The sequence below is a fragment of the Equus caballus genome, chromosome 14 (genome assembly GCF_041296265.1).
Source record: "Equus caballus isolate H_3958 breed thoroughbred chromosome 14, TB-T2T, whole genome shotgun sequence".
NCBI lineage: Eukaryota > Metazoa > Chordata > Mammalia > Perissodactyla > Equidae > Equus > Equus caballus.
This window is the reverse complement of record NC_091697.1, coordinates 51,776,054-51,802,349: the sequence shown is the minus strand read 5'-3', so window position 1 is coordinate 51,802,349 and position 26,296 is coordinate 51,776,054. Positions and strand designations below refer to the sequence as shown.

General features: G+C 41.5%; 1 protein-coding gene across 9 annotated transcripts in view; it reads left to right on the top strand.

Moving 5' to 3' along the window:
- LOC100629863 (protocadherin alpha-C2) overlaps positions 1-26,296 on the top strand; it is a 175,810-nt gene that overhangs the window by 14,424 nt on the left and 135,090 nt on the right. Inside the window, exon 1 of one of the 9 annotated variants that reach the window (XM_070234090.1) lies at positions 8,721-14,917. The exons of 4 other annotated variants lie outside the window; for them this stretch is intronic. In XM_070234090.1, coding sequence (XP_070090191.1) covers positions 12,407-14,917 — 2,511 coding nt within the window. In that variant the 5' untranslated portion in view covers positions 8,721-12,406. Of the gene's footprint in view, positions 1-8,720; positions 14,918-18,690; positions 21,214-21,314 lie in introns of those variants that run through there. 4 more of the 9 variants (XM_023617534.2, XM_023617543.2, XM_070234091.1 and 1 more) reach the window with 4 other exon arrangements.

Sequence of the window (26,296 nt, the reverse complement as noted above, 5' to 3'; positions counted from 1 at the left end):
TGCATGTATTTGTGTGTTCCTCATAATTATCATTCATCATTCTATGGAATCATCCATATTGCCATATGTTGTTGGAGTTCATTTATTTTTTTCTCTGGTAGTTTACTTTCTGAATATAACATGAGTTATTCATTCCACTGTTGTGGATTTGCATTGCTTCTCTTTATGTCTGTTTCAAATAATGCTGCTATAAATATATTTGTAAATTTTTCAGTGACCATGTACACGCTTTTTTCTTTTATTTAACTGGGATCGAGATTAGTTGAACATAGAACATGCACATATCTTCATCTTTAATAGATAATGCCAAACAATTTCTCCAAGTGCTTCTACTTGTTTACACTCATGATAGCAGCATATGAGAGTTCCTATTGCTCTACATCATCTCCAAAGCTTGACATTGTCCGGTTATTTATTTAGTTGCCATTTTGTTGGGTGTGTTTAGTATTCCCATTTTATGTTGCCTAATTTATAAATGAGATCGAGCATCTTTCTGTATTATTATTGGCCATTTTTACGTACTATTTTGTGCAATAGCTATTCAAGTTTTCTGCCTATTTTTCTATTGCTTTTTGAAAATTTCTTATATTCTGGACATAACCTCTTTCTTGATTTTGCACTCTTCTACTCTGGGCTTGTCTTTTCATTCTTTTTTCTTTTGGTGAATAGAAATTTTTAATTTTAGTTAACTTCAATTTATCAATCTTTTCCTTTTGATTCTACGTCATGAAGATAATTTCTTGTGGTACCTTTCATTTTATTGTTCACATTAGATATACAATCCATTTGGAATTTTTTTGTCTTTGTTGTGACAGGAATCAAGATTAAATTTTCCCCAAAGACAGTCAACTGAACCAAGACCATTTCTTAAAAATGGGTTCCACATATTTTCACAAAACAACTATCCATTATATAGGTGTGGCCTTTTTTTGTTGTTCTAATCTATTTGACTTGTTTTTTTATTTTTGCATCAATGCCATTTTGCCTTTTTCATTTCCACCTTATGTATATAAATTCCATAAAAACAACTTGGTAAGGTTTTGATTTGGATTGCACTGAGACTATTGAGAAACATAAAGCAAGTTGACATCTTTACAATAACGAGTCATTCAATTCATGAGCATGGTCTATTTCTAAATAATCTGTAATGTTTCTTAATATTTTATAATTTTCTGCATAGACATCCTATACATATTTCATTAGATTTATTCTTAGGTATTTGCCATTTGTGGTCATTGTGTAGATTGGTTTTAATTTGAAAAAATTTCTGTTTAATAATGGTACATATGAATATATGCTGTATTTTTGTATTGACGTGTTATCCAGCTAACTTGCTAAAATCACTTGCTCTAATAATTTATCTACAGGTGCTTTGTAGTTTTTGATATAGACAATCAGGCTGTCATCAAACAATGACAGCTGTATTTTTTCCTTTCCAGTTCTTATACCTTTTATATCTTTTGTGTGTCTTATGGCATTGAGTAGGACCTTTAGTACTATGTTAAGTAGATATGGCAATAGTCGGCATCCTTGTCTCATTTATAAAGTCAAAAGTAAAGTTTTAAATAATTTATTCTTAATTATGTTTGCTTTAGTTTTTTTCGAAGCTTAAAAATTCCCTTCTATTCCTCCTTCTTTTTTGTCTTCATCTGGATTAGTATATTTTAATTATTTCATCTTATTTTTCTATTATCTTTTAGTTGTAAATTTTTACTAATTTCTTATTGATTTCTGGGATTTTATAACAGGTATCATTTACTTGTTAAACTATAAATTAAATTAATACTTTTACCACTTCCAGACAATGCTAGAACCTTGAATAATAAATCCATTTACCTGGTCCCACTTTTTTTTAGTGTTATGCCTTTCAGTTATACATATATTGTAGGTACAGAATACATTATTATCATTGTTTTGTACATTACTTTTGTTTTTGTTTCTTTCTGGGATGATTTTTCTTCTGAAGAATTCTTTAGTATTTCTTTTAGTGGTAGTAGAGAATTCTCTAACTTTTTATATACCAGAAATAAGCTTAATTCATCATCACTTTTGAAAAATAGTTTTGCTGAGTATCAGATTCTGGGTTGGAAGTTATTTTTTTCCCAGCAGTTTCAAGATGACCTTCCATAGTCTTCTTTTGAGAAGATGGCTGTCAACTTTATTCTTTAGGTACTGTGACTTTTTTCCTTTCCTCCAGCTGCTTTTATGGGTTTTTTTCCCGATAGCTTTATTATATGCTCAGTTTTAGTTTTTTAAAATTTTATCTTGCTTACAGCTTTTACAGCTTCTTGAATATGTGGCTTGATGTCTTTCATCAGTATAGGAAACATTTCAGCATTCTGCCTTCAAATATTGCTTCTGCCTCATGTTTTTCTCCTCTCCTCTTCTGTAACTCAAGCAATATGTGTGTGAAATCTTTTCACCATATCTCTTATATATTCTATGCCCCTCTCTGTTTTTTTTAAAAAATAATTTTTGGTCTCTTTATTATATGCTGGATATTTTAATCTGACCAACCTTCTACCTCAGAAATTTTCTCTTCTTCTTGGTTCAATCTACTATTAAAATCATCAATTGAACCTAAACTTCAATTATGACATTTTTAAGCTTTAGAATTGTAATTTTACTTTTAAAAATATACTACAGTTTTCTGGTGAAATTCTTTATCATGATTTATTTCAATGCATTAATCACAATTTGTTTGTGATTTGTTGGATCAGTGTAGTAACTGGATCATCTGCATGTCTTTTTTTATTGTTCATTTTTTCATGACCTTCTTGCTTGGTAAGCCTGATAGTTTTGTATTGAGTTCTGCATATTGTGCATGAGAAGTTGTACTTGTTCTAAATGTAGTTATATTCCCCCAGAGATGAATAAGGAACTTATGAATATCTGACAGATATGGATTTAGGGCATGTATGGAAAAGCTTGAATTGAAATAAATATTTTATCTCTTTTCCTTTTTTATCTACCACAATATCTGTCATTACAAATCTTCTGAAAATTTTATTTTTATCTCTCCTACTCGCTCACTAGTTCTATTTTGTACTCTCATAAAGTAAAGTTAGTAGAATAAGGATTTTGTACTTTATTTTAAAAACTTCTTTCTTTCTCTCCATCAGTGAATCATAAGAACTAAGCTTATTGAAGTTTATTACTCTTTAATTACCCTGTTTGCTTCTTTTTTATCCTGGACACTGGTTAATGCTGTAAGAATCTTGCACCTCACCAAGTTTCCACTCACTTGAGTTAGGCTTTTAAAACTGGACATGACCTAAGAGATCATCATTTCTCTCAATTTAATGATAAATAAACTGCAGCTCAGAGACATAAATAGGTTGCTTGAGGCAATGTGGATATTAATGTGAATACATAGCATAGAAACAAAAGTTCTTGAATTTACTTTCATTGTCCCTTTCCAATATTAAATGAGCTCATTTGGCAATGGGATTGTGAGTAAAAACTATATTTAATTTAATTTACTTATTCTCTCATAGGTACTTTAACATTACTGTCAATTTTTTTTTCCGGAATGGATATACAATATAAATATTTTAGCACAATATTTTATAGGGAAATTAGACCATCTTAAAAGTAATGTACCATATGCACACAATGTACTTTCATAGGATAAATTATTTTACATACACAATTAAATTTTTTTGGTCAAATTTGGTGCATAAATTGTTTCTAAATCTTTAAAAGATTGCTTCAACTTCACCTGTTATTTCTCAGCAGTGTGTTAGACCTATATAATTTTCTACAGATAGGAGAGAAATGTAGATTATTAAAATTTTATTCTGGATTTTTGTAGGAAATGAAGGGCATCTAGACTCCAACGCAAAATTAAATTTTTGTAGTGTAGTATCTTCCTGAATGCTTCCCAGTAAAATTAAGCAGAGATACCCCAAAACACTATCTGGTTTCCTTAACCCAAGTTCATTGCCAAAGAAGGAGTTTTATTTCTGCAGTGGGGCTTAAATATAACTGAAATTTCTAGAGAAACTAGCCAGTGAAAAGATCAGTCAATAAAGAAATCTATATTAGTTGATTGAAAAAATGGTTTGGAAAAACATTTAAAGAATTTTCTCTCCCTATAGAGTCATCTATGGAATTAAGACTAGAGAATCTATAATTGAGACTCTCTAGTTGAGAAAGTAAGCTCCAGGAACAAAAAACAGTTGAACATTGAAAGACAAATGCAGGTGATAATTCAAAGATTCCATGTAACGTAAAGGAATGAAGACTGGCCAAATGTTAAGAGTCTTGTTTGCTCCTGAAATGGCTACATATTTACATGAAAGAAATTACAAACTTAAAGGAGCACGTGACACTGTTGACAGTATTTCCTCCATTGAGCACATTTTAAAATATTTAAATATATACTGAAAATATTCTGTAAATTACTATGCATACATTGTTAATATCCCACTGTCAGTTTGGCTGTTAAATACTTAATATTTACTTTTTTCAAAGGTATATTTATTTATAGTACAGTTTTGTAGTTTCACATCAATCATAGTTCTTTAATAGAAGGTGAATCAACATTAACTGATGGTATTTTTAACACATTTATTATCATTTTCTTGTTTTTTTACCATAATACTTTAAAATTATCATTATCAGTAACTATTAGGTAAGTAGTCTTGAAAATTGATTAATGTTTAAATTCTCTAGTGTTTGGATGATCTGAATGCTGAGAGGAAAGTCATGATAGCAGAGATAGTAAGAATCTTTCAAAAACTAAAGGGAATGATAAATATACTGTTAAAGATTGTATCAGAAACAAATCCAGTAACATAATCCTATTTCTTTACATTACTACTTTAATTTCAGTGGGCTTTGTGTTTTCTAGCAATTTCTTACTTCTTTTCAAGCTACTCTTTATATTACCACTTTTCCACATTTGTTTTATACATTGACACAAAAATAATTCTTCGGGTCTGACATATGACATACCAAAGTTAAGAAGATATTGTTGGGGTTTATGCCTTACATGTTAAAGTGTCAAGTAGAAGAGTTATTGATCTCCTGGATGCTCAGGTAAGGAAGATTTTGCAACATTTAAGGAATTCTAGGGAGTACACACAAGCATAATGTTAAATTTTTTCCAATGGAAAAATTGGCGACATTTTCTTTGAGTCATATTTATTAAGTGAAGTTCAAGTGGTATCATGCAGCAAATCAACTGGAGGATTAAAAAGAGATGAATTAACATAGACTTCACCTAGTCAATGATGTGATTTCTTTTCAATGTTTTAATTTTTACCAGAACCCAAACATCTTATGGAGCACTATATCTGTAGACAACATTAGGATTTTGATTTACTGCATAAAAGCAAAGATACATGCTTTCAGAATTTATTTCAACTGTGATTTATCAATAATAGCAACCTGAAGAAATGCCATCTATATGCATCTAATTTGAAAATAGTGTCAAGATGCCTACCAAAATTGTGTGACTATAATTTTGGCTTCTAGAAAATGTAAATGTCCACATTACAATTTTTGAGTTAACACTAAAAGTAGATAGGTGATATAGAGAGAAATTAAAGAAATGAATTTTCAGGAATTTGAAAATCAGACTTCCAAAATGGAACTCAGGCAAGAATGCTATTCAAATAGTTTTGGTTACTTTGAAGATAACATGAACCAAAAGCCAATATCAAATACTGCAAAATAGGAATATAAATTTGTTTTATGAGTAACATAAAAGTAGCATACAAACATCCCATCAAAATAATAGAGAAAAACTCAAGAATTTTAACAAGATATATTTAAATATGGAAAGAAATGAAAAACTAAAACTTTTAAAGGGAGTTTAAAGAAATGAAAAACTAAAACTTTTAAAGCCTCTCCCTGAATAAAATGACCAATACAGATCACTCTAGTAAACAGTGGTATAGTACGACTTCAGTAGTATTGATTTCACAATATTTTAATGAAAATTTATATATTTTATTAAAATTTTAATGATATATTTTGATTAAAGATAAGGGTAATAAAGAATATATGTTAGTGAATTTCGGAAATATTTAACGAATGTAAGGTCAATAAAGCATAACAAAATAAAATACTTACCCTTTCATCCACATGATGGCGCTGGAAACCGCAAGTTTGTATTTTTTTTTTTTTTTTTTTTACAACAAAGGAATACAGTGAGTTCATTTTCCTTAGGCAGAAAGGAAAAAGGATACTCCATTTTTACTGTGCTGCTGAAGCTGAGATGAGCAAATGAAAAATTACATCAAATTTGGAATTAAGTTTCCAAAAGCTATTGTGTGGTAATGCAATAGACATTTGAAAATTGCAACGAATTTGCGATGGTATATTCCCAGAGAAGAAGTCCGGAATCCCGGCGCCTGGTGCTGTCGCTTCTGCTCTTCACAGCTTGGGAAGCCGGGAGCGGCCAGGTCCACTACTCGGTCCCTGAGGAGGCCAAACACGGCACCTTCGTGGGCCGCATCGCCCAGGACCTGGGGCTGGAGCTGGCGGAGCTGGTGCCGCGCCTGTTCCGGGTGGCGTCCAAAGGCCGCGGGGACCTTCTGGAGGTAAATCTGCAGAATGGCATTTTGTTTGTGAATTCTCGGATCGACCGCGAGGAGCTGTGCGGGCGGAGCCTGGAGTGCAGCATCCACCTGGAGGTGATCGTGGACCGGCCGCTGCAGATTTTCCATGTGGAGGTGGAGGTGAAAGACATTAATGACAATCCGCCAAGGTTCTTCCGACAAGAGCAGAGATTATTTATTTTAGAGTCAAGAATAGCGGATTCCCGGTTTCCGCTAGAGGGCGCATCTGATATGGATATAGGAACAAACGCAGAATTGAGATACAAGTTAAATGCTAATGAATATTTTGACTTGGATGTTAAAACAAATGAAGAAGAGACAAACTTTTTAGAGCTAGTTTTGAAGAAACCAGTAGATAGAGAAGAAACGCAAGAACACCGTTTATTACTGATTGCAACTGATGGAGGAAAACCTGAACTAACAGGTACAGTTCAGCTATTGATCAATGTATTGGACGCGAATGATAATGCCCCGGAATTTGACAAATCAATTTATAAAGTTAGATTATTGGAAAATGCCCCAAATGGGACATTAGTTATTAGACTGAACGCCTCAGATGCAGATGAGGGCATTAACAAGGAAATAGTGTATCTCTTTAGTGATCTTGTTCTTGACAATGTAAAATCTAAATTTACAATCAATTCTAATAGTGGGGAAATAACAGTTAAGGGAGAACTGGATTATGAAGACTGTAATTTATATGAAATTAATATTGATGCTGTAGATAAAAGTTCATTCCCATTAACTGGACACTGCAAAGTAATAGTGAAAATCCTGGATGAGAATGATAATACCCCAGAGTTGGTCATAACCTCTCTATCACTGCCAGTCCAAGAGGACGCCCCACTGGGCACCGTCATCGCCCTAATCAGTCTGTCCGACCATGACTCTGGTGTGAATGGGCAGGTGACCTGCACCCTGTCGCCTCATGTCCCCTTCAAGCTGGTGTCCACCTTCAAGAATTACTATTCGCTGGTGTTGGACAACTCCCTGGACCGCGAGAGCGAATCAAACTATACATTGGTGGTGACAGCACGGGATGGCGGCTCACCTTCGCTGTCGGCCACAGCCAGGGTGTCCGTGGAGGTGGCCGACGTGAACGACAACGCGCCGGCGTTCCCGCAGCCCGAGTACACGGTGTTCGTGAAGGAGAACAACCCCCCCGGCTGTCACATCTTCACGGTGTCTGCGTGGGACGCGGACGCGCAGGAGAACGCGCGGGTGTCCTACTCGCTGGTGGAGCGGCGCGTGGGCGAGCGTGCGCTGTCGAGCTACGTGTCGGTGCACGCGGAGAGCGGCAAGGTGTACGCGCTGCAGCCGCTGGACCACGAGGAGCTGGAGCTGCTGCAGTTCCAGGTGAGCGCGCGCGACGCGGGCGTGCCGCCTCTGGGCAGCAACGTGACGCTGCAGGTGTTCGTGCTGGACGAGAACGACAACGCGCCCGCGCTGCTGCCGCCTGGGGCGGCCCGCGGGGCTGGCGCGGTGAGCGAGCTGGTGTCGCGGTCGGTGGGCGCGGGCCACGTGGTGGCGAAGGTGCGCGCGGTGGACGCGGACTCTGGCTACAACGCGTGGCTGTCTTTCGAGCTGCAGCCGGCGGCAGGTGGCGGGCGCAGCCCGTTCCGCGTGGGGCTGTACACGGGCGAGATCAGCACGACTCGCGCCCTGGACGAGGCGGACGCGCCGCGCCAGCGCCTGCTGGTGCTGGTGAAGGATCACGGCGAGCCGGCGCTGACGGCCACGGCCACCGTGCTGCTGTCTCTGGTGGAGAGTGGCCAGGCGCCAAAGGCTTCGTCGCGGGCGTCGGTGGGCTCCGCGAGCGCGGAGACGGCGCTGGTGGATGTCAACGTGTACCTGATCATCGCCATCTGCGCGGTGTCCAGCCTGTTGGTGCTGACGCTGCTGCTGTACACGGCGCTGCGGTGCTCAGCGCCGCCCACCGAGGGCGCGTGCGGGACGGGGAAGCCCAGGCTGGTGTGCTCCAGCGCGGTGGGGAGCTGGTCCTACTCGCAGCAGAGAAGGCAGAAGGTGTGCTCTGGGGAGGGACAGCCCAAGATGGACCTCATGGCCTTCAGCCCTAGCATTCCTCAGGGTCCCATCTCTGCAGACAACGTGAGTCTCAAAAATCTTATTCGCAGCAGTTTTTCATCGTCTTTAATATTAAATATTTAATATTTTCCTCCATCTTCTCTTTTTATTTTAAATGATGGCTTTGTATTTATCGTATCCTTGTAGATGTAAATTCCCTATGGTACTAATTCATTTACTTAAAATGACGGCTTTGCTTAAAATTCATTTTAGTTTGTTGGAGATGATCGCTTTGCACTATAGTGTTTACTTCAGAAACATTTTGCTTCTTAAAAGGTTTTACAGGTTGTGGTTAACGGCTTAGAGTTCTTTGTAGAGTTTCCAAATTAAAACATTTTAATATTCAGTCTTACAAAATGTTGTAGGAAGATACTTGTAATACATATTTGGAGTTATTTATTCTCAAAGTCTCATATTATGACTCCATAGAAATGTTTTAACATTGTTGTGTCAATTTGCCTTTTTTGGTGCTCCGTCGTGTATAAATTATTTGAGTGTTTTTATTACGTCAGTTTAATTCCTTTTTTCAGTAATACTTGTGCAGTGAATCATTCTTTTCAAGTTTGTCTAAACAATTGACCTTGGCATACTTCTGAAGAATTTGGTATTTATAATTTAAAAATTTTAGCTTTAGTGGCTTCATTTTATTGATTTTTTGAATACAAAATACATTTACATCGCTTAAAATGGTTTAAAATGTTTCACTTCCAGTTCCAATATCAAACCACTTAATATCACCCATTCCACTTTCCTCCTTATTCTTCTAGAGATATTTTCTTTGTATACAAATAAACTTCCCTCTCCCATTTTAAAGTATTATATTCATATTTTTTGTGGTCATCTTCATTTAATATCATTTATTGATTGTGACATATCATTACTTAAGGTGATTTCTCATTCTTTTTTCCAGATCTATGGTGTTCCATTCTATAGATATGTCACATTTTTTCCTCTTACTTTAACATCAATATTTAATGGAACAATGATTAGTATTTCTCTAACTTGCGTTTCCCCCCCTACTTTACAAATTATTATATTGGTGAGAAGTAATTGTGAACTCTCACAGTTGGGAAAATCCTAACATTTTTGAGGCAGAAAATTTTCATATTTACTGTTGCTTTTATTTTTAGTTTACAGTGTACCATGATACAAGTGCCTCTCTTGAGTTTGTTTACCAATACAATTGTTTGTAACAAAGCTGTACTTTTGAATCTACCATATGCAAGAGTGCTGTCTATCTCAAATACAGAGAACTGTTTTTCTATACTTGAAAAAACAGTGTGAGTTTAGCAGGTAATAAATATTCCAAACTTCATAGGATAAAATATCAATTCCTCTTTTTATTGCTTTGCCTATTTCATGCAATCGCACATGTATTTAATTTTATAAATACAGTTGTATTACAACATTCAGAGACTTCTAAAACCCATTACTTTGGGGAAATCCTAGAAACTGAGAGTTCTCACCAGTGTGTAAATTTGTAGTTAACAGTTGTTAGTTTTAAAAAAATCAAGTTAAATTAGTTTTGAAATATAAACTCTTTGATTTATATTATAACTGAAATTTTTCTTTGCTGGGGAGGATGCTGTTCATAGATGGACTAAACTATTTTCTCTACATAATGTTTTCCCTTCACTAGAATGAACTGAGTCAATAGCTGAATAATAATATGAGCTGTTTCTCATGAGATGACAAATATTTTCCTTTTCCCTGTTAATTTGGTTTACATGAAGGATTTCAGTAACATTGTATAGTTTTCTAAGTGGAGCCAATAAACAGAATTATTACAACTGTTCCAATTAATTGGATTATATTATCAGCTTTCTGGAAATTGCTAGGAACTGCAGTGGAAAGACAGATTTGATACTTAAATTTAACAACTAATTTAAAAGTTGAAATTCAAAGAGACTCTTTACTTAGGTCAAAATTTATGAAAAACCTTGGCCACTACAGAAAACCTTCAACAGCAAGACTGCAGGCCAATATATGTTTTGTCAAGACTTACCTTCTTGTAAGCAAAGCAACCTTTTGTTTTGAGGCTTATTATTGTTAGCAAATGAACTCTTTGTTTACTCAAAATAACTTCAGTAGGAAGTCAGTGATAAGGAATACTACAAGGATCTAAAAGTTAGTTATTTTAGATGAAGCTTCTCATGGTGGAGGGGTGGGGCTGAGAGCGGTGCATTACAGTTGTCTGTAATGAGGATTTTAAAAGTATATCAGAGTTCTGGAAGAGTGGGTGTTGGCATGTGTCCCTGTGAAACGTCTTTTTTTGTGACTTGTTTTGTCTCTTTGAGGAAGAGTTTAACTACCTCTACTTGGTGACACTAAGGATGAATTCCCGGTGAAATTGGTATTTGGACTTGACTTTGATATGAGGGTAACATTTTTACAGGTAGAGATGTCAGGAATTAAAAAAAAATAGCTTGAACATAGGCTGTATTGAGGAAGAAGACAAGCAAGTGATCTATATTGTCTGCAAAATAGAATTCACATTGGAGAGTAGTTGAAAATAACACTGGAAATGTTGGCTTGTGATCACATCTCAGGTTGTGTGGAAGTGATTCTAACATCTTGGAATTTCTATGTTTAGTGCAATTCAAAAAAAGCTGTAGGCATAAAGATAAATATAGTGGTATGTGAAAAGATAGATGGACTGTAGGCAGACTTTGAATAGCGCACGTAATAGACAAGGAGTAATAAAAAAAATCAGGTAGGTGATATGTAGAATGTTCATGCCATTAAAATAAAGTGAGAATTCAAGGGTTTGAATATGGGGGTTATTAATGATTTCTCTTCACAATCTTCAAGTTGTAATCAAATTATTTTTTAAGAGTCATCAGCATGTATGGGTAAAAATAACAATTATAGTCATATAAATGGGGGAGGAAGATATGGGTTTGGGAATACCTTCAATAAAAGTCTTATTTGAAATGCTGGAAATGGATGAGGACACTTAAAAGGAAGCATATAAAAGGTTGAGGTTGAGAGAAAAGGATGAGGTCCTTTAGGAGCATCTGAAGGATCAGAGTAGCAAACAACAATGGGTAGGAATTCTACTAGAATTTTCAGTGATGGAGAAGTATGTGTTTTCAGGGGCAGGCTTAATATAAGCTGCAGAGACAGTGAGAAATGTAAAGAATGTGCACTAAAATTTTCATCTGCCATTAGTAAATTTTAAAAATCCTGAGGAGTGCTTGACACAAGGACTGAGGAGTCATTGAACAAATAAAGAGTGGACTTCAATAATCTATAAGATTTTTAAAAGTTCAGATAAAATTTGTTAATTTAAAATTACATTTTTTCTCACAGCAAAATATAATAGGATGGCCTATGACAGAAATATATACGTATGTTTCTTCTCTACACTAAGTGTGGAAGATAGTTTGCACTTCTAATTCCCAAGTCTAGTTCGGATCACACTTAAATTTACTGAACTGGTTGATAATAGTATTTAAATTATTGGGAGGAAGATTGTTTCACTATGAATAATTTGACCCCTAACTCTACTCTAAATTAATAAAAGAAGTCAGACAAGATTAAATGGACTCTGAAAATTACAAACATGAGGACATTTACTATGAAAGTAAGTCAAAAGAAATTTTTTTAAAAAATTTAAGCCATAGCATAGCACGTTATGTGAATTCATTTGTTACTTACCCCTTGGAGCCGCATGATGTCGCTGTCTACCATGAAGTTACATCTTGCTGTTATTCAAAGTCCATTCCTCTTGTTACTGCATCGTTCCACGAATGCTGAATGATGGCGGGCGCAGAAGAATTGGATTAAAAGACTCGGGATCATACTGTATGTATTTTATCTTAGTTCCGAGACAGGATCTTTTGATGGAAATAAAACAAGTATTTGACATGGTTATTACCCCGGAAGGCCGATTGGGATCCCGGCGTCTGCTGCTCTGGTTTCTCCTCCTCGCAGCTTGGGAGGCAGGCAGCGGCCAGATCCACTACTCCGTCCCGGAGGAGGCCAAACACGGCACCTTCGTGGGCCGCATCGCCCAGGACCTGGGGCTGGAGCTGGCGGAGCTGGTGCCGCGCCTGTTCCGGGTGGCGTCCAAAGGCCGCGGGGACCTTCTGGAGGTAAATCTGCAGAATGGCATTTTGTTTGTGAATTCTCGGATCGACCGCGAGGAGCTGTGCGGGCGGAGCTTGGAGTGCAGCATCCACCTGGAGGTGATCGTGGACCGGCCGCTGCAGGTTTTCCATGTGGAGGTGGAGGTGAAGGACATTAACGACAACCCACCGGTGTTCTTGCTAAAGGAACAAAGAGTACTGATTTACGAATCTAGGCTGCCAGATTCTCTGTTTCCACTAGAGGGCGCGTCGGATGCGGATGTTGGCTCAAATTCCATCTTAACCTATAAACTCAGTTCCAGTGAATACTTCGCGCTAGATGTGAAAACAAACAGTGATGACAATACACAAATTGGGCTCGTGTTAAGAAAGTCCTTGGACAGAGAGGAAGCTCCCGAACATAACTTATTCCTGACGGCCACTGACGAAGGCAAACCTGAGCTCACGGGCACCGTTCAGCTGCTGGTCACCGTGCTGGACGTGAATGACAATGCTCCCAGTTTCGAACAGTCTGAATATGAAGTAAGAATATTCGAAAACTCCGACAACGGAACGATAGTTATCAGACTGAATGCTTCTGATCGGGATGAAGGAGCGAATGCGGAGATTTCATACTCTTTTCATAGCCTTGTTCCACCCATGGTTATTGACCAGTTTAGCATAGATTCAAATACTGGAGAAATAACAATTCGAAAGAACCTGGATTTCGAAAAAGTGAATTCCTATAAAATCCGCATTGACGCCACGGACAAAGGCCATCCTCCCATGGCTGGTCATTGCACAGTTTTAGTGAAAGTTTTGGATAAAAATGATAATGTCCCTCAGATTGCCTTGACTTCCTTATCCTTGCCTGTCCTAGAAGACGCTAAATTCGGCACTGTCATCGCCCTAATTAGCGTGTCCGATCTCGACTCAGGTGCCAATGGGCAAGTGACCTGCTCTCTGACGCCACACGTTCCTTTCAAGCTGGTGTCCACCTTCAAGAATTACTATTCGCTGGTGCTGGACAGTACCCTAGATCGCGAGAGTGTGGCAAATTATGACGTGGTGGTGACAGCGCGGGACGGGGGCTCGCCTTCACTGTCGGCCACGGCCAGCGTGTCCGTGGAGGTGGCCGATGTGAACGACAATGCGCCCGCGTTCCCGCAGCCCGAGTACACGGTGTTCGTGAAGGAGAACAACCCGCCGGGCAGCCACATCTTCACGGTGTCTGCGCGGGACGCGGACGCGCAGGAGAACGCGCGGGTGTCCTACTCGCTGGTGGAGCGGCGCGTGGGCGAGCGTGCGCTGTCGAGCTACGTGTCGGTGCACGCGGAGAGCGGCAAGGTGTACGCGCTGCAGCCGCTGGACCACGAGGAGCTGGAGCTGCTGCAGTTCCAGGTGAGCGCGCGCGACGCGGGCGTGCCGCCTCTGGGCAGCAACGTGACGCTGCAGGTGTTCGTGCTGGACGAGAACGACAACGCGCCCGCGCTGCTGCCGCCTGGGGCGGGCGGCGGGGCCGGCGCGGTGAGCGAGCTGGTGTCGCGGTCGGTGGGCGCGGGCCACGTGGTGGCGAAGGTGCGCGCGGTGGACGCGGACTCTGGCTACAACGCGTGGCTGTCTTTCGAGCTGCAGCCGGCGGCGGGTGGCGGGCGCAGCCCGTTCCGCGTAGGGCTGTACACGGGCGAGATCAGCACGACTCGCGCCCTGGACGAGGCGGACGCGCCGCGTCAGCGCCTGCTGGTGCTGGTGAAGGACCACGGCGAGCCTGCGCTGATGGCCACGGCCACCGTGCTGCTGTCTCTGGTGGAGAGTGGCCAGGCGCCAAAGGCCTCGTCGCGGACGTCGGAAGGGGCCACGGGCCCAGAGGCGGCGCTGGTGGATGTCAATGTGTATCTGATCGTCGCCATCTGCGCGGTGTCCAGCCTGTTGGTGCTCACGCTGCTGCTGTACGTGGCGCTGAGGTGCTCGGCGCCGCCCATCGAGGGCGCGTGCGGGCCGGGGAAGCCCAGGCTGGTGTGCTCCAGCGCGGTGGAGAGCTGGTCCTACTCGCAGCAGAGGAGGCAGAAGGTGTGTTCTGGGGAGGGGCCGCCCAAGACAGATCTCATGGCCTTCAGTCCCAGCCTTCCACCCTGTCCAGCAGTGGGCGAGATGAACGAGCATCAGGATTTAAACGATGATCATGGTGCCAAAGTAAGTCTGGATATTCATTATTAACAGTCAATGTTTATTTTGAAATATAATTGCTTTCCTAATGTTTTTGTTTACACTTTCGTATTTTAAACAATTTGAATAATTTTACATTATATACATCTTTTCACTTTTTCTGTTAATTATTATAATCTCTTTGATTTGTTATTAATCCTAAAGTGGAATAGAACATTATTAACATCTTTCTACACCTTAGGATTTTTGTCTTAAACTCAATATTTCCTTGTATATGTCCATTTGTGGTGCATTTTTAAATTCGTACCAGTAGTAGTATTTTTTCTTATTAATGCTGTAGAATTTTTACTTTTTTCCATTTGAACTTTAGGAGAGTTAGTTTGCATTTACTCATTTTTTGTAATATATTAAAATTTCAATACCACTCTACTACTTATGCATTTACCCCTCAGTTTCTTCTTCTGCTGATGACTTTTAGTCAGCCAACACTTTCAAGTTATTCAGTTTGTCTAAGGACTCTGCCCTTCAGGTATTATTTTCTGGATTCACCTTTGGCCCTGGTGATTCCAAAAGTCTATAGTGTTTATTTATCATTGGTCTTTTAAACCATTTAGGGATGAAGGACAGAACATTAGTTAGACTGAATACTTCTGATGGGGATGAAGGGCTGAATGGGAGATTTCATACTCTTTTAATTACAATGTGATACCCACGTTATTGCTCAGTTTATCAAGGATCAAAATGTTGGAAAAATAGTAATTCAAGGGAATTTGGACTCTGATCAAGTAAATTCCTATAAAATCTGCATTCCTCAGACACTGCAAATCTCTTATTTATGTTTGAGTTTTATTTGGTGAGTTTCTTTTCATGGGAAGCTGTTTCTTCTAATTTAATGCTTTCACTATTCTCTCTGTATTATGATATTTAACTATTTACTATTTCTTTAATGAAGGCAGCAGAGAGTAGTATTGGGCGTTGTGAGTTTTGAAGCCATCCTTCCTCGCCTAAATTCCGTCCCTACCACTTCTGTTCTGGGCAGCATGGGTGATTGTTTAACCTCTCAGTTTCTAGTTTCCTACCTGTAAAGTTGGGATGAGAAACAGTAGTACCCATCACAGAGAATTGTTCTAAGTATTTGCTATGTTGATACTTAAAGCTACTTATAATAGTATTAGCTAAATAGTAATTGTTGAATAAAATTTAGCTATTATTATTCTGAAGAGGAGTAGAAAAATCTAAAGTCTCAGAAAGTCATCATTATGGATTCCATATTTTTATTTTATGTAAAGATTATTTGTTTTGTTATTCATAGGGAGGCTGTACTTGCCAAATTAATCCAAAATGTCTCTAAATTTGAATGCCATGTACTACATTGAAAAACAAATTTAAAATCAGTTCTTCAGAGTTGAAAATGGAATTAAGACTTTGGCTGTGGAAAAGCTTTTTGGATTCAAAAAAGACGTTTAAGCTGCTGAGCCCTCCATGCTTTGCTGAAGGTGATTTTCACTTTTTGTGTTGTTCGTGTTTTCCTAGGAAATATTAGACTACCTTAAACTGGACTGGTGTGTTTCCCACCTTTAAAAGTTGCCCAGGATCCATCAGAGGACTGAGTTGGGGTTTGTGCTCCCCAATGTGTTCATTTTCTATTCTTGAAACAGCAGAAATCATTAATAGTGTTTTCTGGTTTTTAAAAATAAGTAATCACAGAATGATTTTTAAACACATACTTAAAAGTGACAAAATAGGCTGTGGTTATTATGATCAATAAAGAGTATCATTTGTGTAAACAGCTGTGTATAACAACCTTAAAAACAATATGCTTTCTTAGGAAATAGAGAGCCATAGCCATCACTCTTGAGTAAACATTTAAAAGAGGCTCTAGGAGGGTCTCTAAGAGCATGATGCTGTGCCAAGAATCATTGAATTAAGAAGACTCAGTTCCTGGCTTCAAGAAGTTCATAGAAAAATAAAGACATGTGTCACACATAAATATGACCATTTTAGAAGGCAGAATATTATGAGGTGCAAGAAACGTAAATCTTTATGATTGGAATTGAAAAGAAATATCTGCCTGTTTCCCTTGTTGAAGGAGCCCTTCAAGAGTTATGATTTTTTGTTGTTCTTAGTGCTATCCAGTCAGTGCTGACTCCTATCAGACCCTGTGTACAGCAGAGCTGAATCCTGCCTGGTCCTTTGTTTTTTCCACCATCCTGTCATCTTCTGGTGCTGTATCAGACAATGCTCCGCTGCTATTCACTGCTGAAACCTGTCCACCATGAGTGACCCTGCTGGTATTTGAAATACTGGTGGCATAACTTTCAGCATCACAGCAACACACAACCACCACAGTATGACAACCAACAGGCAGGTGGTGTGGTTCCTTGAATGAGAAACAAACCCTGGGCCACTGCAGTGACAGTGCCAATCTCAACTACTAGACTACTAGGGTTGGCTTATGATGTTTTTAGTGGTTTTAAAATGGAGAAGTTTCTTCTGGGAGAATATTGACTATAATGGTTATTCTTGGGAACAGAGGAACTTAAGGAAATCAGTACACAGAAAATCCCAAAGGAGCCTGGTAATGGAATAGTCTTCTTTGGTTGAAACATATGGTTCCCATAGGGAAAAGTATGAGATAAGGCAGGAAAAGCAACATGAGTAAAACCTCTTGTGTAACTTTGACTACTAGACTAAACAATTTTGATTCACCTCTACAGTCATTTGAAAGCTATCAAAAAGCGTGAAGCAATAGGTATAAAATGTTTTTTCAGGAAGATGACTGTCAGGATTAAGTGAAGATTAAATGATGTTGTGACAAAATGACACAATAAGAAGCTATTGCAATAATCCAGGGTAGCAGCAACATTTAAAACTCATTTAGGCAGATAGCAAACGTGGAAAGCATTAGAATACACATGTAATTATTTTATTTGCAGTTGGGAGCATGGGAGTGAAACATTCAGGAAAAGTTGCTCTGTTAAGTTGAACTAAAAAGGAGAAAACACCCAAAGCTTGATTAAAGGACTGCTCTAAGAATGACAGATGACTACCAACATTTATCTCCTGAAATAAACTTAGATTGTAAAATAATCTAAATCATATTATAAAAACAGGTGGATATTCATAGAACATGAAGCTTCAAAATGATGCAAGAATAAAGAGATATAAGAACCATGAACTCCTGGAACAGAATGTATGTAAATTCTGATGAAAAGAGAAGTTCAGAATACTTCCTCATCACAAAATCCTCTTAATACCAATTATTCCTCTTCAAAGATCCCCCAACCATTCTATTATTGTGTTTTATTAAGAAAAGTGTATGAATTAGTTGTTTCTAGTCCTTGCTGCCTAAAAACAAGCAAACAACCTGCCTAAGTTTTTCTTCCATTAGTAGATTCTTGAGATCCTGGGTCCCTAGAGAGACCAGGAGTTTTCTTAATAGAAATCAAGAAAATAGAGTTTCCTGAACTCTGAACAGAGGATTTTAAAATTTACTGTTGCTAACATGATTCGCTTTATTGTCACAGATTTTTATCTTTATTTTAAAACTTTGGGGAAAAAATGTATTTTCAAGGCATAAAGAAAACACAGTTATGTCATACTAAATATTCAGAAATTGTCTCCTAAGTATACCTTCGGTAAGTGTGAGAAATGTTGTCCTACACTTTAACAAAAATGAAAATAATGTAGAAGTTGAAATAAAACTTTGCATCTTATTAATATAAAGTTGGTTTTTGTAATTCGTACTTACTATTTGGGCCACATGATGTCGCTCTTTACCGCGAAATTCTCTTATGATCAAGACAAAACGAAGTCCTCCGGTTTCACATTGAAATACTCTCCGCTCTGTTTCTCTATGCGGACATTGAACAATGGCGAGCATATCAGGGTAGTAAAGAAGGGATAAGAAGATTCTTCTAAATTTTGAGATCTGTTACGCTTATTAGAATTAAAAACAATAATTTGAAATGGTGTATCCGAGTAGAGGCTACCAGAAGGACCGACATCTACTACTATTTTTTATAATTCTGGTGGCCTGGGAGACCGGGAGCGGCCAGGTCCACTACTCGGTTTCCGAGGAGGCCAAACACGGCACCTTCGTGGGCCGCATCGCCCAGGACCTGGGGCTGGAGCTGGCGGAGCTAGTGCCGCGCCTGTTCCGGGTGGCGTCCAAAGGACGCGGGGACCTTCTGGAGGTAAATCTGCAGAATGGCATTTTGTTTGTGAATTCTCGGATCGACCGCGAGGAGCTGTGCGGGCGGAGCTTGGAGTGCAGCATCCACCTGGAGGTGATCGTGGACCGGCCGCTGCAGGTTTTCCATGTGGAGGTGGAGGTGAAGGACATTAACGACAACCCGCCTGTATTCGCCGGAACACAAAAGAATCTGTTTATCGCAGAATCTAGGTCGCTTGACTCTCGGTTTCCACTAGAGGGCGCCTCCGACGCAGATATTGGGGAGAACGCAATGCTGACTTACAGACTGAGCCCCAATGAATATTTCTCTCTAGAAGTACCAACCAACCACGAACAGCTAAAACCTCTCGGACTTGTATTGCGGAAACCTTTAGACAGAGAAGAATCTCCGAAACTTCATTTAGTTCTCACGGCCACTGATAGAGGCAAACCTGAGCTGACTGGCACCATTCAGTTACTGGTGGAAGTGCTGGATGCCAATGACAACGCCCCAGCTTTCGACAGAACACTCTATGCCGTGAAACTACCAGAAAATGTTCCTAACGGTACATTGGTAATTAAACTTAACGCATCAGATTTAGACGAAGGCTTGAATGGGGATATTATTTACTCATTCTCTAGTGACGTTTTTCCAGATATAAAATCTAAGTTCTACATAGACCCCATAAGTGGGGAAATTATATCAATAGGACATCTCGATTTTGAAGAAAGTAAAGCCTACAAAATTCGAGTAGAGGCGATCGATAAAGGCTACTTACCACTGGCTGGTCACTGTACAGTTGTTGTGGAAGTTTTGGACACTAATGACAATGCTCCAGAGTTGACTGTTACTTCCCTGTCTCTCCCTATCTCAGAGGATGCTCAGCCAGGAACAGTCATCACCTTGATTAACGTGTCTGACCGAGATTCTGGAGCTGATGGGCAGGTGACCTGCTCTCTGACACCCCATGTCCCCTTCAAGCTGGTGTCCACCTTTAAGAATTACTATTCACTGGTGTTGGACAGCGCTTTGGACCGCGAGAGCATGGCAAATTATGAGCTGGTGGTGACAGCGCGGGACGGGGGCTCGCCTTCACTGTCGGCCACAGCCAGCGTGTCTGTGGAGGTGGCCGATGTGAATGACAACGCACCAACTTTCGCGCAGCCCGAGTACACGGTGTTCGTGAAGGAGAACAACCCGCCTGGCAGCCACATCTTCACAGTGTCTGCGTGGGACGCGGACGCGCAGGAGAACGCGCGGGTGTCCTACTCGCTGGTGGAGCGGCGCGTGGGCGAGCGTGCGCTGTCGAGCTACGTGTCGGTGCACGCGGAGAGCGGCAAGGTGTACGCGCTGCAGCCGCTGGACCACGAGGAGCTGGAGCTGCTGCAGTTCCAGGTGAGCGCGCGCGACGCGGGCGTGCCGCCTCAGGGCAGCAACGTGACGCTGCAGGTGTTCGTGCTGGACGAGAACGACAACGCGCCCGCGCTGCTGCCGCCTGGGGCGGGCGGCGGGGCCGGCGCGGTGAGCGAGCTGGTGTCGCGGTCGGTGGGCGCGGGCCACGTGGTGGCGAAGGTGCGCGCGGTGGACGCGGACTCTGGCTACAACGCGTGGCTGTCTTTCGAGCTGCAGCCGGCGGCGGGTGGCGGGCGCAGCCCGTTCCGCGTGGGGCTGTACACGGGCGAGATCAGCACGACTCGCGCCCTGGACGAGGCGGACGCGCCGCGTCAACGTCTGCTGGTGCTGGTGAAGGACCACGGCGAGCCTGCGCTGACGGCCACGGCCACCGTGCTGCTGTCGCTGGTGGAGAGCGGCCAGGCGCTGAAGGCCTCTTCCCCTGCATCGGCGGGCGCTGCGGGCCCGGAGGTGGCTCTGGTGGATGTCAACGTGTACCTGATCATCGCCATCTGCGCGGTGTTCAGCCTGTTGGTGCTCACGCTGCTGCTGTATGTGGCGCTGAGGTGCTCGGCACCGCCTACCGAGGGCGCGTGGGGTCCGGGGAAGCCCAGGCTGGTGTGCTCCAGCGCGGTGGGGAGCTGGTCCTACTCACAGCAGAGAAGGCAGAAGGTGTGCTCTGGGGAGGGACCGCCCAAGACCGACCTCATGGCTTTTAGCCCTAGTCTACCTCAGGGTCCCAGCTCTACAGACAACGTGAGTCCAAAGAAATCTTTTTTGCCAAATATTTTTAAATGCCTTTTTTTAGGTTTTCTACTTATTTACTTCTTACATAATTTATTCTAAGTTCATAGCTTTATATGTAATTATTGTATATTTAATATTATTGCTCTATTTGCACTAATTCATTACCTTGAATTATGTTAAATATGCGCTTCTGGTTTTGTAGAAAAACCTATAAATATTCTAGAAGTTTGATCATAGTAAGTGTAATTCTGTTTTTTACTTAAAATTTTTTTTTTACATACATATACTTTAAAGAATACTTCCCTAGCATATTTTGAGAAACTTTTACAAATCTGCTTTTGTGCGGAAGTACTAGGAGTCGGCAAGGAATCCTCCTCCACACTCCAATCTTTTTTCACCAACTATTACCACTTTTTTAAGGTAAATTATTTTCTAGAAATTCAAATTTGACTTATATTAAGGCTATGGAAGTTTTCTTTTGTTGTCAAAAAGTTCTCACAAAGATATTGAGTAATGCTATTTTCTTTACAAAATCTTTCTCATTATTTAGAATGATCTGTAGAAATGGTCTTTGAGTAAATTAAGAGAGGACAAATGTAAGTAGTTTCACAGAAAATGCTTTTGTTTCCCTTTTCCACATTACTTGTGTTTATGTAATCATTTTCAATACATTTATTGTTTTTAGCTGTAGCTAGTGAAAATATTACTGTGATTACATGTTAATCAAATCCTCACATATCTGATTGCTAGGAATGTAAAGACTCTGTGTGATGCTTTTCTTAAATTTTAAAAATTAAAAATCTCCAGTTAGTGCAAAGTTTATGAAAACTCTAACCTCCCAAGAAAACCTTCAATGTAAAGGATATTGCTTACATATCTTTTATAAAGTCTTTTCTGATTGTAAGAAAAGGAATCCTTTGTTGTCCCAAAATAGCTAGAAGGTCAGCAATAAGCGCCTCTAGAGAGATTCCAGTTAGATATATTAAGGCAGATCTCATCGAATAGAGGTGTTTCTAAAATCATAATTACCTGTGAGTCTATTTCAAGTACTCCAGAATCTTGAGTAAGTGAGGGGAGGATCAGGAGTTATTTGAAAACTCTTCCTCCTTGAGAATTGCTACTATATGAATTCAAAGGAGAGCTTAATCACACCTTCTACTGAGGCATTTAAGATGAATAAGTGGAGAACTAACTTTTGAGGTGTACTTGGAAGGGTGAATAGAATTTTGACAAATAAAGATGAGATAATAGAAGAAACCCCTCGAACAAAGAGTGTGCTGAGGAAGAGACAAGGTCTTTTCTGTAAATATGATTCATATTGAAAAGTGTTTGGAGAAAACACTGGAAAAACTGGTGTATAGTCATACATTGGCTATCAGGTTGTGAGTCTAATGTCTTGGCGCTTAGTTCACTAGAATGGTAAGCTCACTAGAGGTTTTAGCGCAATTCCATAAAAGCTGCCCTGGTAAAGACAGAATTTATGACACTCAAAAAGAGAGATGGGATGTAGGCAAACTTTAAATATAGCAGGCAGTGGAAAATGAGTCATAAAAATACATATAAGTAAATTTGGAGAATGGCCATGCTATAAAAACAAAATATGACTTTCAAAGATTTGGATTTTGGAGTAATTACTGATCAGATTTTAAAAAATGTTACTCCTCTTGTTTTCTAGGCATGCTTGCTAGGGTGTACCAGTAAACGTGTCAAGTAGAAAAATGAAAATAGGGGTTGGAGATTTGCCTTTAGGAATATTTCAAATAACAGGCTTGTTTGAAGGCATGGAAGTAGATAGAAACACTTAAAGGAAAAGGATTTAAAATATAAGAGGCTAGAGGCATAACTTTGGAAAATGTTCATATTTTGGAGCAACAGAAAGATGAAGAACCAATAGAGAAGACCCATGGTAAAACACTGCTAGAGTTTGCTTTGGCAGAGAAATCTATGAAGGAAAATGTTTTATGTGACACACCTATTTTAACAGGCTGCAGAGATCTTAAAGAGTATTATAAAGAATATACAAGTAAATCCTTCTTGCAGCAGGATAGGAAAGTTTATGAAGTTTGGCATTCATTGGTAAAGAAAAGCAGAAACTTAATCATCCATAAAAAGAAAGAAAAAGTATAGAAAGGTAGAATTATCTTTCATTCCAGAGTAATATATACAAACATTTTGGGTGACCAGGTACATATGAACATATTTCTTTTACACAAATATGTGGAACATACTTTCTACCTCTGATATCCATGACAAGTCTAGATCATATTAAATTTATTACTAATTGACAGATATTTAAAATAATAGGAATAAATTTCTTTCCTTGTGAAGAAAGAGATCCCTAGCCTGAATGAAATTAATGTAAGGAGCCAGATGGTGTAAGTGCTTCTACAACTGATAGAGGGAAAGATCCACCATTAAGTAGGATAAGGGAAACGAAAATTACATACTGGATTAAAAGAACCCAATGACCAAGGAGGTAAGTGAATTCATGTAATTATTACCTTTTGGAGCCGCTTGATGTCGCTGTTTACAAAGAAGTTCTATCTAGCTAAGATGCAGACTTTCCTCTAGCAGTATGTGTCTGTAAATGCCAAAAAATGGCGGCTACGGCGGAACTGGATTAAGAGACTCCAGGCAATGCAGCAGTTCGTCTTTATATCAAACAAGCTCTTCTGATAGCAATAAACGAGTACTTGACATGGTGTTTTCTTGGCGAGGAGGCCCGGGATCCCGGTGTCTGCTGCTGTCGCTTCTACTCCTCGCAGTCTGGAAGGTCGGGAGCGGCCAGGTCCACTACTCGGTCCCCGAGGAGGCCAAACACGGCACCTTCGTGGGTCGCATCGCGCAAGACCTGGGGCTGCAACTGGCGGAGCTGGTGCCGCGCCTGTTCCGGGTGGCGTCCAAAGGCCGCGGGGACCTTCTGGAGGTAAATCTGCAGAATGGCATTTTGTTTGTGAATTCTCGGATCGACCGCGAGGAGCTGTGCGGGCGGAGCTTGGAGTGCAGCATCCACCTGGAGGTGATCGTGGACCGGCCGCTGCAGGTTTTCCATGTGGAGGTGGAGGTGAAGGACATTAACGACAACCCGCCCATGTTCCTGGTAAAGGAACAAAAGTTATTTGTTTCAGAATCTAGAATGCCAGATTCTCGTTTTCCGCTAGAGGGTGCTTCGGATGCAGATATTGGAGCGAACTCCGTTTTAACCTATAGGCTTAGCTATAGTGATTACTTCATGCTGGATGTGAATTCCAAGAACGAAGAGAATAAACAAGTTGAGCTCGTGTTAAGGAAACCTTTGGACAGAGAGGAAGCTCCCGAACATAGCTTATTCTTGACGGCCACTGACGAAGGCAAACCTGAGCTCACGGGCACCGTTCAGCTGCTGGTCACCGTGCTCGACGTGAATGACAATGCTCCCAGTTTCGAACAGTCTGAATATGAAGTAAGAATATTCGAAAACTCCGACAACGGAACGATAGTTATCAGACTGAATGCTTCTGATCGGGATGAAGGAGCGAATGCGGAGATTTCATACTCTTTTAATAGCCTTGTTCCACCCATGGTTATTGACCAGTTTAGCATAGATTCAAATACTGGAGAAATAACAATTCGAAAGAACCTGGATTTCGAAAAAGTGAATTCCTATAAAATCCGCATTGACGCCACGGACAGAGGCCATCCACCAATGGCTGGTCATTGCACGGTTTTGGTAAAAATCTTAGATATTAATGATAACGTCCCTCAGATTGCATTTACTTCCTTATCCTTGCCTGTGCGAGAGGACGCTAAATTCGGCACTGTCATTGCCCTAATTAGCGTGTCCGATCTCGACTCAGGTGTCAACGGGCAGGTGACCTGCTCTCTGACGCCACACGTTCCCTTTAAGCTGGTGTCCACCTTCAAGAATTATTATTCGCTGATGCTGGACAGCACCCTGGACCGCGAGAGTGTGTCGGCCTATTCTCTAGTAGTGACCGCCCAGGACGGAGGCTCACCTTCTCTGTCGGTCACGGCCAGCGTGTCCGTGGAGGTGGCCGACGTGAACGACAACGCGCCCGCGTTCCCGCAGCCCGAGTACACGGTGTTCGTGAAGGAGAACAACCCGCCTGGCAGCCACATCTTCACGGTGTCTGCGCGGGACGTGGACGCGCAGGAGAACGCGCGGGTGTCCTACTCGCTGGTGGAGCGGCGCGTGGGCGAGCGTGCGCTGTCGAGCTACGTGTCGGTGCACGCGGAGAGCGGCAAGGTGTACGCGCTGCAGCCGCTGGACCACGAGGAGCTGGAGCTGCTGCAGTTCCAGGTGAGCGCGCGCGACGCGGGCGTGCCGCCTCTGGGCAGCAACGTGACGCTGCAGGTGTTCGTGCTGGACGAGAACGACAACGCGCCCGCGCTGCTGCCGCCTGGGGCGGGCGGCGGGGCCGGCGCGGTGAGCGAGCTGGTGTCGCGGTCGGTGGGCGCCGGCCACGTGGTGGCGAAGGTGCGCGCGGTGGACGCGGACTCTGGCTACAACGCGTGGCTGTCTTTCGAGCTGCAGCCGGCGGCGGGTGGCGGGCGCAGCCCGTTCCGCGTAGGGTTGTACACGGGCGAGATCAGCACGACTCGCGCCCTGGACGAGGCGGATGCGCCGCGCCAGCGTCTGCTGGTGCTGGTGAAGGACCACGGCGAGCCTGCGCTGACGGCCACGGCCACCGTGCTGCTGTCTCTGGTGGAGAGCGGCCAGGCGCCGAAGGCTTCGTCACAGGCGTCGGCGGGCGCCGCGCGCGCGGATACAGCTCTGGTGGATGTCAACGTGTACCTGATCGTCGCCATCTGCGCGGTGTCCAGCCTGTTGGTGCTGACGCTGCTGCTGTACGTGGCGCTGCGGTGCTCGGCGCCGCCCATCGAGGGCGCGTGCGGGCGGGGTAAGCCCACGCTGGTGTGCTCCAGCGCGGTGGAGAGTTGGTCTTATTCACAGCAGAGGCGGCAGAGGGTGTGCTCTGGGGAGGGGCAGCCCAAGACCGACCTGATGGCCTTCAGCCCCAGCCTTTCTCCTTGTCCTGTATCTGTAGATGTAACGGGAGATCCACAAGCTTGTTTGGACTTCTCTGGGAAG